Genomic DNA, 13,679 nt, shown 5'->3' on the forward strand with positions numbered 1-13,679 from the left:
TCTATGCTCAGTACTTAGCACACTGCTGGGCACAGAACAAGCACTTAGGCACTGGATAAATATCTGCCCAGTGAATGAATGGGCCACAATCTCCTACATCTGTGCAATGAAATGCTCACCATTCTCCTCCTTGATTGCCTCAGTGAGGTGGCGGGCCTCCTCCTGAATGCGTTCCTCTAAGCTCTTCTTTCCCAGACCAAAGTTCCTTAGGGCTGTCATGGCGAACCTTCTTTGCTCCTTCCACACCTGGCCTTTGGACATGAACAATCCTAGAAAAAAGAAAGTCAATACTATGGTGTTCTGGTTTAATAATGTGAATATCCAGCAAATGGTATGAGGATGTGTATCGATCGAGGGAAGGAAAAGGGTATCAATGCACTTGAAAACCTTTCAGAGAAATCACACCAAAGCAGTGGACATAACTGACTGCTGGGAATGTTAGGCACTTTAGTAAATACTTTTATGCCTTCTTCAATTCAGTACTTAGAGAACTTTTATGGTGTAGGTACAATTATTATCACCACCACCCCCCATTATTCCAATGAGAAACTTGAGAAACAGAGGATAAGGTAAACTCCATAAGATCGCACATTTAGAAAACAGCTAACGAGGTGTTCAAACTCAAGTCTTCCTGATTCTAAAGCCCCTCCTGTGATTATTAGCCACATAAGTATTCATGTCATTCTAAATGCTAAGAATGCACTTACAGATAAGATAAAGTCCATGTTCTTAAATAGGCAAACAAAGGCTTTATAAGATTGTTCCTAACTAAATTGGACTGCAAAAGATGAAGGAATAACACAAGGAAGAGTGAATATTCCATACAGAAAGAACACCACTGGCAAAGGGCAAAAAAAAATCCTGATATGTTCAACAGACCATCATCTGTCCACACACAGGTGAGGCCCTGCTCCTTTCCATTTCTTCACTCCCCAAGCAACCTCCACTCCTTTCACATTTGGACTTGACCTCCATCACTAATGAAATGGCCCTCCTTGCTGTCAGGTCCAGGGATACCTTTGGACCTCATCTTACTTGATCTTCCAGAAGCATTAGACACTTCTTTCTGGAAACACTCCCATTCAGTGGTGCTGAGGATAACACATTCTCCAGATTTTCTTTCTAATTCTCTGCCAGCAAATTCCCATATCTTTTGCTGGTTTACCTTATTCTATTAAACTATGAATGGGTGCAGTTCTTCAAAATGAGGTCTGAAGACTCTTGTCTTCTGATATTATATTCCATGTGTGATAAATCTTATCAATCCCTAAAACTTTAAATAGCATCTGTTGATAGTGACCATCTATTGTTGTCCCTGAGCTGTGGATCCATATATATTAATACAACAACTGCTTGACTTTACTGACCTAAAGGCATTTCAGACTCAGCATATCCAGGCTTGAACTCATGATTTCTCCATCCACTCCCCACCCATGCCCAACCAAAGCAAACACCTTGTCCTTTTCTGAGTTTTCCTTCTATCAGCGACCCATCTGGGTGTCACCTCCACACCTCATTCTTCCTGCATCTAGGCCATCATGTGTTACTAGGTTCACCTCCTAGATGTCTTGAATCCATGTGTCTTCACTGCCACTACCCTGGTCTAACCTACTATCATTTCTCACCACCCCCTTGGTCCAAGCTAGCACTGCTCTTACCTAAAAGCCTACACTAGTCTCTGGTTCTTTTTAGTCCATTCTCTAAATGAGCCTTAAAAATGTAGACAGTTAATATGATAATTTCTTTCTATATTTAAAACCATTCAAGAACTTCTGTTGTTGTTAGGATCAAAACAGCATCCTTAATAAGAACTTGTACGAACTATTCCTGACCAACCACAGCAGATGCGTTTACATTTAATTATCTCCTTTTAATCACTGTCATTGCAACATTGACCACCTTTCAATTCCTCAAGTTCACTGTCCTTCTTTACACTTCATGGACATTTATATTCTGTCCCACTTCTTGATTGTTTCTCTAGTTCATTAAATGAGCTTCTCCTGAATCCCAGGAATACATTAGTTATCCCTTGTAAGTGCATCATGCATTTATGTTCATAACACTAGAAGCTTTTGATTATTATAGATACTGTCTTTCTCCCTTAATAGAAGTTACATAAGGATGTAGATTGTATCTGTTCTATTCTTGTTATAGCACTCCTGCCCAGCACTGTGTTTAACATGGCAGATAGTACAGAGAATGCATGGAGAATTGATTAATATTTCGAAGAGGAATTAGAAAGAACCTCAACATGGTGTTTTGACAGATTAATAGAATTGAAATTTCATTTCAGTTTTTAAATGTTTAAGTTTCTTTAATGATAATCTGAAGTATTCACACTGACCTGTTCTAACAGACCAGAAGGCTGGAGATCCCTGGTCAGCATGGCCTTCATGGTAGAACATAAGGAAGCAGAGACAGAAAGCAGTGGCAGAAGGAAGCAGATCCACATCCATTTTCCTAAGGGAAGAGGCTCAGAAGGGACAGCAGAGAGACCACATCGCCTCTTTCTCTGCCATAACGGGGTGATGGAGTTATGTCATTATAAAAGCATCTGCTGTGAGTTTGTGCAGGGCATGTGGCTTCTCCCAAATCTCTAGTATGGCTGACCCTGTGAAGTGCTCTGAGGCGGTGACTTCAATCAGGAAATGTGGGCTCCTGTTAAGGGCAGGAATTTTATTATGTGGCCAGTTCCTGGGGGTGTTGGAAAATAATAATCACAGAGGGACCTCTGACAGACCATAAGCATATCAAACACACACCTTCCATGGACCAAGAAACTTACTTACCATTTCCTTTAAAGATGCGGTCTTGGAGAGGGAAAACAGGGCGGTTCTCAAAGTGTTGGTCCATGTGGATGAGGGCTTCTTTGATCAAGGGCAGTCCAGTAATAACAACTGAAGACACATTTCCAAACTCTAGGCCAATAAGGTTCCCATATTTCTCCACCAACTGAAAAATAGCTAAGTAGTCATAGCTGAATATGCACACACCTGAGTGTTCACAAATGGAGGTTGTGTGTGTGCAGCTGGAGGGGCTCATATTGCCGGGGAGACTGCGCACGTGTGTGTGTGTGTTTGTGTGTGTGCACACGCATGCACGTGTGTGCATGCAACTTCGCCCTTTTTTTTTTTTTTTTTTTTGAGACAGAGTCTCGCTCTGTTGTCCAGGCTAGAGTTCCCTGGCGCCAGCCCAGCTCACAGCAACCTCAAACTCCTGGGCTCAAGCAATCCTTCTGCCTCAGCCTCCCGAGTAGCTGGGACTACAGGCATGCGCCACCATGCCTGGCTAATTTTTTCCATATATTTTTAGCTTTCCAGATCATTTCTTTCTATTTTTAGTAGAGACGGGGTCTTGCTCCTGCTCAGGCTGGTCTCACACTCCTGACCTCGAGCAATCCTCCCACCTCAGCCTCCCAGTGTGCTAGGATTAAAGGCGTGAGCCACTGCGCCCGGCTGCAACCTCGTCTTATGGGAATGTTTTTGTTTCCTTTTCTCCTCCTCCTCTCATCAAGGCTCAGAGTCAATTCTCTTCAGGATGTACAAGGTTCCTTATAAAACATCCATTCATATACTCACCGAGCATGAATTGAGTCAGCATTCACATGTCCCTAGAGCAAGGCATGAGCATGTAACTGTAATAATATAAACAAGGTCTCTAACCTCAAGCATCCTAGAGAGTAGCCAAGAGAGAGAATTCAGCACATCTGAACCGTCGCTGAAGGCTGAGATATGTTTAGTATAGTCTCTATAACAACGAGGGACTTCTTAGTAACTCTTATTATCTGTTTAACCAAAGAGAACACCCCCTTCCTACACTGGCCATAGAATATAGAAACAAATGCTCGACAACAGAAAGTGCCTTACAGGGTGGACCAGGCATGGAGAAAGCTCCCTAGCGCTGGAGTGACCTGAGAATCTCGGCTCTGCATTTCAGTTGCTGTGGGCTCTGGGGAAGTTGCTTCACTTTCTGGGCCTCAGCTCCCCATCCATAAAAGGCAGAAAGTTATTCCTGTCTCAGAGGGTTCTGCGAGGAAGAATGAAAGCAGCCGTGTGAAAGGCACTTTGTTTTCTGGTCCAGGCACACAGCCACTCAGCAAGTGTCCAAGGAATAAACAAGCTTTGTGTGCAAAGGGCCGTGGATGGGCGCTCATGGTGGCAGAAAGAACAAGAGCTCACGGACCTGTGGGGAGACGGCACTCGAGTCACAGAAAGCCACATTCCCTCATGTTTTATCTCATTAATCCCACAACCACCCTACGGTAGTAATGATTTTCCTCATCTTTCAGAAAATGAAAAAGTCAAAGCTAAAGTAACACAGCCAAGGTGACAAAGCTTTTGATGGGGCAGGGAATTTGCCAGGTATCATATAAGATCTGAGGACAAAGACGTGACCGAGAGATGGCTCCAGGAACTTAGAGTTTAGTGAGAGTGAGAGAGTGAACGTGAGAATGAGTGGAGAGTGAGAGAGTTGGGTAGGGGAGGTGGGAGGGAGGGAGAATCGGAGTGTGTGGGTGTGTTTATGACTATGCCCACGTATGCAGGGATGTGCAAACACCAGTCTGAGGACAGTGTACAGTCACTGATCAAAGTCCTTCCTAGCTAATAGAGAAAGTGACCTACGTAGACTCCACCCCTGCCTTTTATTTGCCTGGGTTGAGTGTAGCTGTGGATAAGGTATCAAACAAAAGGGCTCCAAGTCCTCCAGGTGTCTGTGCCTCCCTCCCTGATCCTGGTCCCCTTGTGCTGACACTCCAACATGCCACTCTTACAGCCCTGGACCTACATGGCTCCATTGGAGCCAATGCATTGGATTCAGTGCCATCCCAGCACCCTCTTCCCACACTAAAGACGGGGCCTGAACTCAGCCCTTCCATGACTGTTTTGTCCCAGCATCCTCCATCGGTCTTTGTTCATCTCCAGCACAGCATGTCCTGCCTCAGGAGAGCCAAGGTTCAATCTCAAGTAAGTCTGAGTCTAGAGTACATGTCATTATTTCTAAGCAATGGCAGTGATGGGTCCCTACACATCAAGCAGATTTTGTATTTCTCCTTGCTGAATACCTGGATGAACTTCTCATGCCTCACAAGAAGAATTTCTTGATTAATTTAGAGTATTCAATAAATTTGTTTTTGGACAAAAACGAAATTGTTTTTGAAATGAAAAATCTCAGGTTAAGTGACTCCTAACTGGCAAGGTCTGCAAACTAGAATCTCAGCTGATACTTGGGAGGGATTCGGAACTATAGTACTCTTTACTGAAATGAACTTCTTCCTTGTTCTCTTTTTACCAGCTCTGACTGCATATATTTCTAGTTCAGAAAGACTGGATGAAAAGCTTTTATGGTTTTATCAACCATGTAAATGGGGATAGGTGAAATGATGCCCTGGAGCTCTGGGGTTGATTGTGGTGATGTTTATCAATTCTGAAGTTCACTGTACCAGTCATTGTGTCAATTGCTTTACAAGGATTAAATGACCCAGAGGGCCTCTGAAAGGACTTTGTCCAGCATAGTGTACATTTCCATGTACACCATAAAACAAGTTATTAAAAAGAAACAGAGTAAAGGAACACAAGAGATTAAAACTAAGATGGTTCAGAAGGCAAAAATAGGTTTAAAACAAGAAATGAAAACAGAAAAAGAAAGAGATAAGGATTGAAATAGTAGCTATAAAAGTGCAACAAAAGCAATAGGAGACAGGAAATTTAATACCGGGAATAAGATTCCAAATGTAGCATTAAGGGTTTAAAAATACAATGGAGCAAAATTAATACTTAGAATAAAGCAATACTAGAAGTGAAGGATTAGTGAGAGAAGAGATTGGACCATCATTACCAAGATACCATGTTGAGAGAGATTCCATTTAATGTAAATGCTTTTGGCTCTTTCCAACACATTCTATAGGTCGCATCCTTATACGGAAGGATAAATATATTTCCCCTCTCTTCTTCTGCGTGATGATGGTGCTCCCTAAGTATTAGCTGGCCACATTTCCCAGCCTGTCTAGGCATGGCCAACAGGACACAAGAGTAGTTTTGTGTGCATCTGCTGGGTCACTTCATTAAATCAAAGCAGCTTGATCACCACCTCCCCTCTCTCCTCCCCATGGGCCAGACTGATACATGATGGTGTTGGTGGAGGACCAGAGAAACAAGATTGAAGGAACTATCCTGAACTTCCTGCCTAAATCTGAACTCCTTTGTGAATGGATAATAAATGTCAATCTTGTTCACATCAGTGTATTTTGAGGTCACCTTCTTATAAGAAATTTATCAATCTTATCTACCATTCTCCCACCTTAGTCTAATAAGTTTTTCTCCCACTTAAATATTAATAAATGTTCCCATAACAAGTCATATGGCTATAGTAAGGAAAGTTTAGAAAATGGGGTGGGGTGGGAGGTGGGGAGAAAAGTTCCCATCACGCCATACAAACAGAAAAGTTTCTTCACTGTCCTCTCACTTTGTTTTAGTTTAGACCATTCCCCCCATTTAAAACCTCCTGTCCCTTTACCCCACTTAGCTAGCTGCAAAACATCAAACATTTCTTTAAAGTTAAGCCAAATTCCAACATTTTACAAAAGGTATCCCCAGGGTTTGTCTTTCACACTGATCCCATCTTCTGATAACCCATTTGGTTACCAAGCACGTACACTACACATTTCATCATACACTGTCTTACACTATGCCTGGAATATGGTAAACACATAATAAATGTCTGTTGAAGTAATAAACCCATGAATAAATCAATGATCTGCAAACTATATCGTTAGAAGTCACATAGCATAAGTAGCAAATAAGTGTATGAGTCAAATTGTCTTGGGTTCAAGTCCTTGTTTTGCCATTATGTAGCCGAATACTCCTGGCAAATCATTTTGCTCTTCATTCCCAGGCAGTTTACTCAATAGTAAAATGAAAATGCCACCAGATAATATCTAACTCCTGTGCCTATCATGGAGATTAAGTGAGAATTAATATAAAAATTCTAATGCAAGATCTGTTAGACAGTTATTACAGGTAGTGCTTAATATTTTCCAATTGCAAGAATGTAAATTTAATTTTAATGAAATCACAACTTTTGATTTCATGTATTTCACACAAAGGAATATACAAATGGCAACTTATATAAAATAAAACTAAACAGTGTGATGAAAGGTCACTGGGCCAGGAATAAGAACCTAGTCTCAGTTTCATCACTAGCTAGTTTTGTGGCATTAGGGGAAGCATCTAACCTCTCTGCTCACATCCCTCTTGGTCGTACAGCAAGGGCACAGACCAAACTTGGTATCTCAGACAAGATTGAATAAAAGAATCTCATTTTACTTCTACTAATCATGACACCAATTGACAGAGATAAAAATAATTCCAAGAAAAGCCTATTCTCTCTACCCAAAGACAGGAAAAGGACAGCCTGACAGGACAGAAACCTTTTAGCCTTTTCTCCTCTTTGTTCCAGAGGCAAACACCATGAAAAACAAGGGACCTTCTGCAGCCCTAAAGTGTTTGGCAGCAGTGGAGAACATAAGTGGAACCTTGTCTTTCACCTTACCTAAGAAATAACAATTGTGTGTCCCTCCCCTGCTGAATCTGTAAGTTAGATTGTGACTTCCAATCCTGAACTGCAGTACAGAGACTCCTGGGAAGGGTGTCAGGGGATAGAGTTAGGACTTCCACCTTTCTCCTATAGTAATAAGGGCGTATACTTTCTCATGAGCAGATGTAGGCAGATCTCTGACTCCCATCCCTCTGTGGGAAGGACCCTATCTAGAGGTTTCCCTGTCATCTGTCTCCATCTTCCTTCTCCCCAGCCTGCACTGATGAGACTGTGAGGTGGACTCCTGTGGGAGTGGTAACACAAAGTGGGGTAGATCAGAATAGGACTGCAGAGGCTTTATAACCTAAATCGACATTTGAACCACAGCTCACATATGTGAGCATTCAGAATCTAAATAGGCTATGTAATAAAAGATTCACATTGTATCCAGAGTATGTCTTATAACATAATGATGTAATACACAAAATGTCCAGGATATAGTCTAAAATTACTCACCTTGCCAAGAGCCAGGAGAATCTCAATTTAAATGAGTTGACACCAACATTGAGATTATGCAGATGTTGGAATTATAGAATATTAAAGATTTTAAAGCAGCTGTTATAAAAATATTCCAATATGCAATTATAAACATGCTTGAAGCAAATAAACATAGGAAATCTTAGCAAAGAAATAGAGGCTATAAAGAAGAACCAAATGGAAATTTTAGAACTGAAAAATACATTGTGAATCAATTTTGGTGAGTGGTGAGAGGTGTGGATCCTGTTTCAGTCTTCTACATAAGGCTATTCAATTTTCCCAGCGCCATTTATTGAATAGACATTTTTTTCCTCAGTGTATGTTTTTGTCTGCTTTGTCAAAGATTGGAAGGCAATATGAGGATGGTTTTATAACTTGGTTCTCTGTTCTGCTCCATTGGTCTATGTGTCTGTTCCTGTGCCAGTATCAGACTTAAACCTAAGGCATGAACCCATAAGAATTCTAGAAGAAAATGTTGGAAAAACTCTTGTAGTCATTGGCCTAGGCAAGGAATTTATGAAGAAGACCCCAAAAGCAATCATGGAAACAACAGAAATAAATAAATAGGACTTGATCAAATTAAAAAGCGTTTGCACAGCCAAGGAAACAATTATTAGAGAAAGTAGACAACCTACAGAATGGAAAAAAATATTTGGATGGTATACATACAATAAAGGGCTGATAACTAGAATCTATAAAGAACTCAAGCAAATCAGCAAGAAAAAAAAAATCAAAGAACCCCATTAAAAAGTGGGCAAAAGACATGAACACAAACTTTTCAAAAGAAGATAGACTAATGCCAACAAACATGAAAAAATGCTCAACATCTCTAATTATCAGGGAAATAAAAATGAAAACCACAATGAGATATCACTTAACTCCAGTGACAATGGATTTTATCAAAAAGTACCAGGACAACAAATGTTGGCATGGATGTCAAGAGATAGGAACATTCATACACTGCTAGTGAGATTGCAAAGTAGTAAAACCCCTATGGAAAGTAGTGTGGAGATACCTCAAAGAAGTAAAAGTAGAAGTATCATTTAATCCAGCAATTCCACTGGAGACCAATGGGGAAAAAAAAGGGCATTCTATAAAAGAGTCACCTGCATTCAAATGTTTATAGCAGCACAACTCACAATTGCAAAGATGTGGAAACAACCCAAGTTCCCATCAATACATGAGTGGATTAATAAAATGTGGTATATATATACCATGGAGTCCTACTCCGACCTAAAAAAAGAATGGTGAACTAATACATCTTATATTAACCTGGACCAGTCTTCTAAGTGAAGTATTACAAGAATGGAAAAACAAACACCACAAGTACTCAGCATTAAATTGGAACTAATAGATCAACACTTATGTACACATACAGAAATAACATTCATTGGAAATCAAGCAGATAGAGTGGGGGAGGAGTGGATGGGTAAATTCACACCTAGCAGGTACAATGCACACTATCTGAGGGATGGGCATACTAATAACTTTGACTCAAAGAGTACAAAAGCAATTCGTGTAACCAAAGTGCTTGCATCCCCATAATATTCTGAAATTAAAGAAAAGGTTATAAACCTAAAGTAAAAAAATAAATAAAATAAAAAATAAAATTTTGAAAAAACAAAACAGAACTGAAATATACAATAGCACAAAAAAAATTCAATAGAGCAGCTCAATAGCAGAGTGGTAATGACAGAAGAATTAGTGAAACTGACAACAGATAAGTAGAAGGTATACAATCTGAAGAACAGAGAGAAAGTAGATTGGAAACAACAACAACTGAGCCTCAGAGACTTATGGTACAAAAACAAGAGGTCTACCACTTGTGCCATCAGTGTCCAAGGAGTCCCAGAAAGGACAAAGAATGTGAGGTCGAAAAAATATGTGAGGTAAGAATGGCTAAAACTTTCTAAATTTGGGAAAATACAAACCCACAGGTTCAAGAACCCAAAGAGGATAAACCCAAAGACAACAGCACCAAGACCTATCATAATTGAACTGCTGAGAACTAAAAACAAAGTAAATTTCTTGAAATCAGGTAGGAAAAGAACTCATTACCTATGGGGAATGACAATTCAAATGACAGCAGATGTCTCAACAGGAGTGAAGGAAGACCAACAAGAAAGGTAAATAAATGGGTAAATAATCAACTATTCTCCTCTTGAGGTTTCCAAATTTGCATTTGTCATTTATTGTCTGATGTGGTTCTCAATGTATATACACATATATATTTAAGACAAATTATACTAATAAAACGGGAAAGGTAAAGTGACCTGAATGGTAGTAAGGTATCAGTATGTCACCTGAAGTAGTAACTTGTTGACAGTAGTAGACTGCAGTAATCTACATAAGCAAATTGTAATGTTCAGACCAACCACTTGTAAAACAATACAAAGAGATATGTTCAAAAACACTACAGATAAATGAGAATGGAATTATTTTCAAAATATTCAAGTAACCCACAGGAAGACAGCAAAGGGTAAACAGAGCAATGAAAAGCAGGGAAAAAAATATAAAATAAATAATGAGATGGTAGAGTGAAATCCTAATGTAGCAATAATTACATCAAATATAAATGATCTACATTGACCAATTAAAAGACAGAAATTGGCAGAATGAAAAAAATGACTCAATTATATACTGTTTGCAAGAAACTCATTTCAAATATAATGATATCATAAGTAGGTTAAAAGTAAGATGATGGAGAAACTTATACTACTCACATACTTATCAAAAGAGAGTTTGGTGTGGCTATATTATATTAGATAAAGTAAAGTTCAGGGGACAAGAGGGACATTACATGATAAAAGGGTGAATTCACCAAGAAGACATGACAATCTTATGGGTATGTACAAAACAACAGAGCTTCCAAATACATGAAGGAAAAACTAACAGAACTGAATGAAAAAATAGCAAAACTCACAATTGTACTTGGAGACTTCAATGTGCCTCTCTCAGTAATTCATAGAATCAGTAGATAATAAGTCAGTAAGGATATAAGACAACTAAAGAATACCTTACCCAATGAGATCTAATTGATATTTATAAAGCACTCCACCCAACAACAGTTGAATTTTTTCAAACATGTATTATACCCTTATCAAGATAAACCATATCTTGTGTCATTAAATCAACCTTAATAAATTTAAAATAATTGTTTCTTTGACTGTAATGGAATCACACTGGAAATCATTCACAGAAGAATACCAGGAAAATCTCCAAATATTTGGAAATTAAACAACACATTTCTTAAATAAGGGCACAGGTTAGCAGCCTAATTTTAAAATTTTGTGACTAATCCTGTCACTTAGTATTATTAATTGAGGTTTTCTCCCAGAGTACTAAGTATTTTCTTATCTGTATTCGAGTACAGTGTATAGTCACATGTTTAAAGTACCCCAGGCATGTGTAGGGAAAGGGGAACTAATAGCTGTGTGCACCAAATAGAAGCCATGTCAATCATTCACTCTTTTATTTAATCTCTATAACCACCTGTCACAGTGTTGTCTCCAGCAAAGGACCTGTGCTGAGTGGCAGGGAAACCAGCTGAAGATTCTTGAGAAAGTGATGTCTGAGAGAACTTTAAAGAATTCAGAGTGGGCAGAGTTAGGGAGCCCTGATAGGAGATGATCATAAAGAGGTGGAAAGACTCCAGGTCAATAATGGTCCCAAGTGCCCCAGTAAGGAGTCTGAACACCGGGAGGCAGTGGAAGGCACTGAGAAAATTTAAGCAGAGGAATAACATTTTAAAATTACTACTTCAATGAGAATGTGCTGCAAGGCAGGAGGCTGAAGACAGGGGATCAGACAGTGTTGGAGTGAGAGTTATCCAGTTGAGAAATGATGAAGATTTAGGTAGAATTATCACCATCTTACATATGGGAAATGAAGCTTCCTAGAACTCTGGCATTTTTAAGGATAATATTAAAAAGGTCAGGGCAATCACATTGTAAATAAGATGTTCCTACACTGTGTAACAAGATAACACGCAATTAAATGAGTGAAGGAACTTCACATGCCTAGTATTCTTAATAATATACCACCCCTAGAAGGGCAGATAGAATCATACCAGTTGACAGGAGGGGGAAGGAGAATGACGCTGAAAGCAGGGTTTGTCTGGTTACAAGCATTAGCCACAGAGCCTCCCCTCCTTCCCCACCCCCACCTCAGTCCCCAGAATGTCCCTTGTCCTGCAGATCAGAGTTAGGGTCAGGTTGGGGCTAGGTACTTTCCCCTGCTCCTACCCGCTGAAGTGTCAGGTGTGGCTGCTTAAAGCCCAGGTGGAAGAAGTTGCCAAGGAAGGGCAGGCGCCAAGGCCCTGGGGGGTAGTTCTTTGGGCGCCTTCTTTTGAGGCAGTCAGCAAAGAGCAGAAAGGCGACAGCACCCAGTAGGAGCCTCTGGGGATGGAGCATTGCCCAGAGGGCAGCCAGAGGGAGCCCATCGCCCGCAGCAGGCCTGGGGCCTGGGAGGTCCGCTCCCTCTTCTACAGCCTGTGAAGGCAAACGTCCCAGCTTGTCCTGGCATTCGCCCTCCACTATCGCCCGCCCCACCCTTTCCTTCCTCAGCAAAGCTCACCTCCCCGGCACCGCCCCTACGCCCAGCAGCGCCCTCCCCAACCCCGCCCCTCCCCTCAGCGCCCGCCCCCACCCCGCCCCTCCTCTCAGTGCCCGCCCCCAACCCCGTCCCTCCTCTCAGCGCCCGCCCCCAACCCCGTCCCTCCTCTCAGCGCCCGCCCCCAACCCCGCCCCTCCCCTCAGCGCCCGCCCCCACCCCGCCCCTCCTCTCAGCGCCCGCCCCTCCTCTCAGTGCCCGCCCCCAACCCCGTCCCTCCTCTTAGTTCCCGCCTCCAACCCCGCCCCTCCTCTCAGCTCCCGCCTCCAACCCCGCCCCTCCTCGCAGTTCCCGCCTCCAACCCCGCCCCTCCCCTAGCGCCCGGCCCCAACCGCGTCCCAACCCCGCCCTTTCTCTCAGCTCCTTGCCCTGTGCTGAGCCTTTTGAGCGTGTCTGGCACTGTTTTCTGGGGAGAACATGTGAATCTTGGAAAAGGCCCTGCTAGACGCAGTTTCTTTTCTATATAGAAAGCTCATCTTTCTCCAGTACCATTGGGGCTCTTGGGTTTACGGTTTCAAAGCATGTCAGAAAGCGCCCCGGACATTTGAGTTCATGTATTTCAATCACCTTCTCTGCCAGTGATTGGAACTGGGCCTGGTAAACAGTGAAGACCAGCAACAGCACCTAACAGGTCCTGGGCTCTTACTATAAACCAAGCAGCACACTCACGTCTTTACCATTTGTGAAACTCTAAACATGAAGCACAGTCCTGGAATAGTATAGCATAGTACACACATATGTACTCAACGTAGAGATACACATGCTGTTGAAAATGTTTTATTAAAAACATATAAACTAAAAGAGAATTGAAGTTTCATTCTACCTATCCAAAGTCCAGAGAGGGATACACTTCAGAGATTATCTTGTATACTTGCAGTCCACATATTGCTGTTTTACTACAGCCGTTATGCATCCATGAAAACAATGTTTTTAATATTTACATGTTATTTTTAAAAGAATTATTCCACAACTGCTATTTTCTTAGTATAATGTGTTTG

At 41.3% G+C, this 13,679-nt stretch overlaps 1 protein-coding gene across 1 annotated transcript in view; it reads right to left on the reverse strand.

Moving 5' to 3' along the window:
• LOC138389561 (cytochrome P450 2J2-like) overlaps positions 1 to 12,529 on the reverse strand; it is a 32,994-nt gene extending 20,465 nt beyond the window's left edge. Inside the window, exons 1-3 of the mRNA XM_069478008.1 lie at positions 12,315 to 12,529; positions 2,790 to 2,952; positions 120 to 269 (exon numbers count right to left, since the gene is read on the reverse strand). Coding sequence (XP_069334109.1) covers positions 120 to 269; positions 2,790 to 2,952; positions 12,315 to 12,482 — 481 coding nt within the window. The 5' untranslated portion in view covers positions 12,483 to 12,529. The remainder of the gene's footprint in view (positions 1 to 119; positions 270 to 2,789; positions 2,953 to 12,314) is intronic.
• Between the last annotated feature and the right edge of the window lie 1,150 nt (positions 12,530 to 13,679).

Source organism: Eulemur rufifrons, chromosome 8, assembly GCF_041146395.1.
Source record: "Eulemur rufifrons isolate Redbay chromosome 8, OSU_ERuf_1, whole genome shotgun sequence".
NCBI classification, from domain to species: Eukaryota; Metazoa; Chordata; class Mammalia; order Primates; family Lemuridae; genus Eulemur; species Eulemur rufifrons.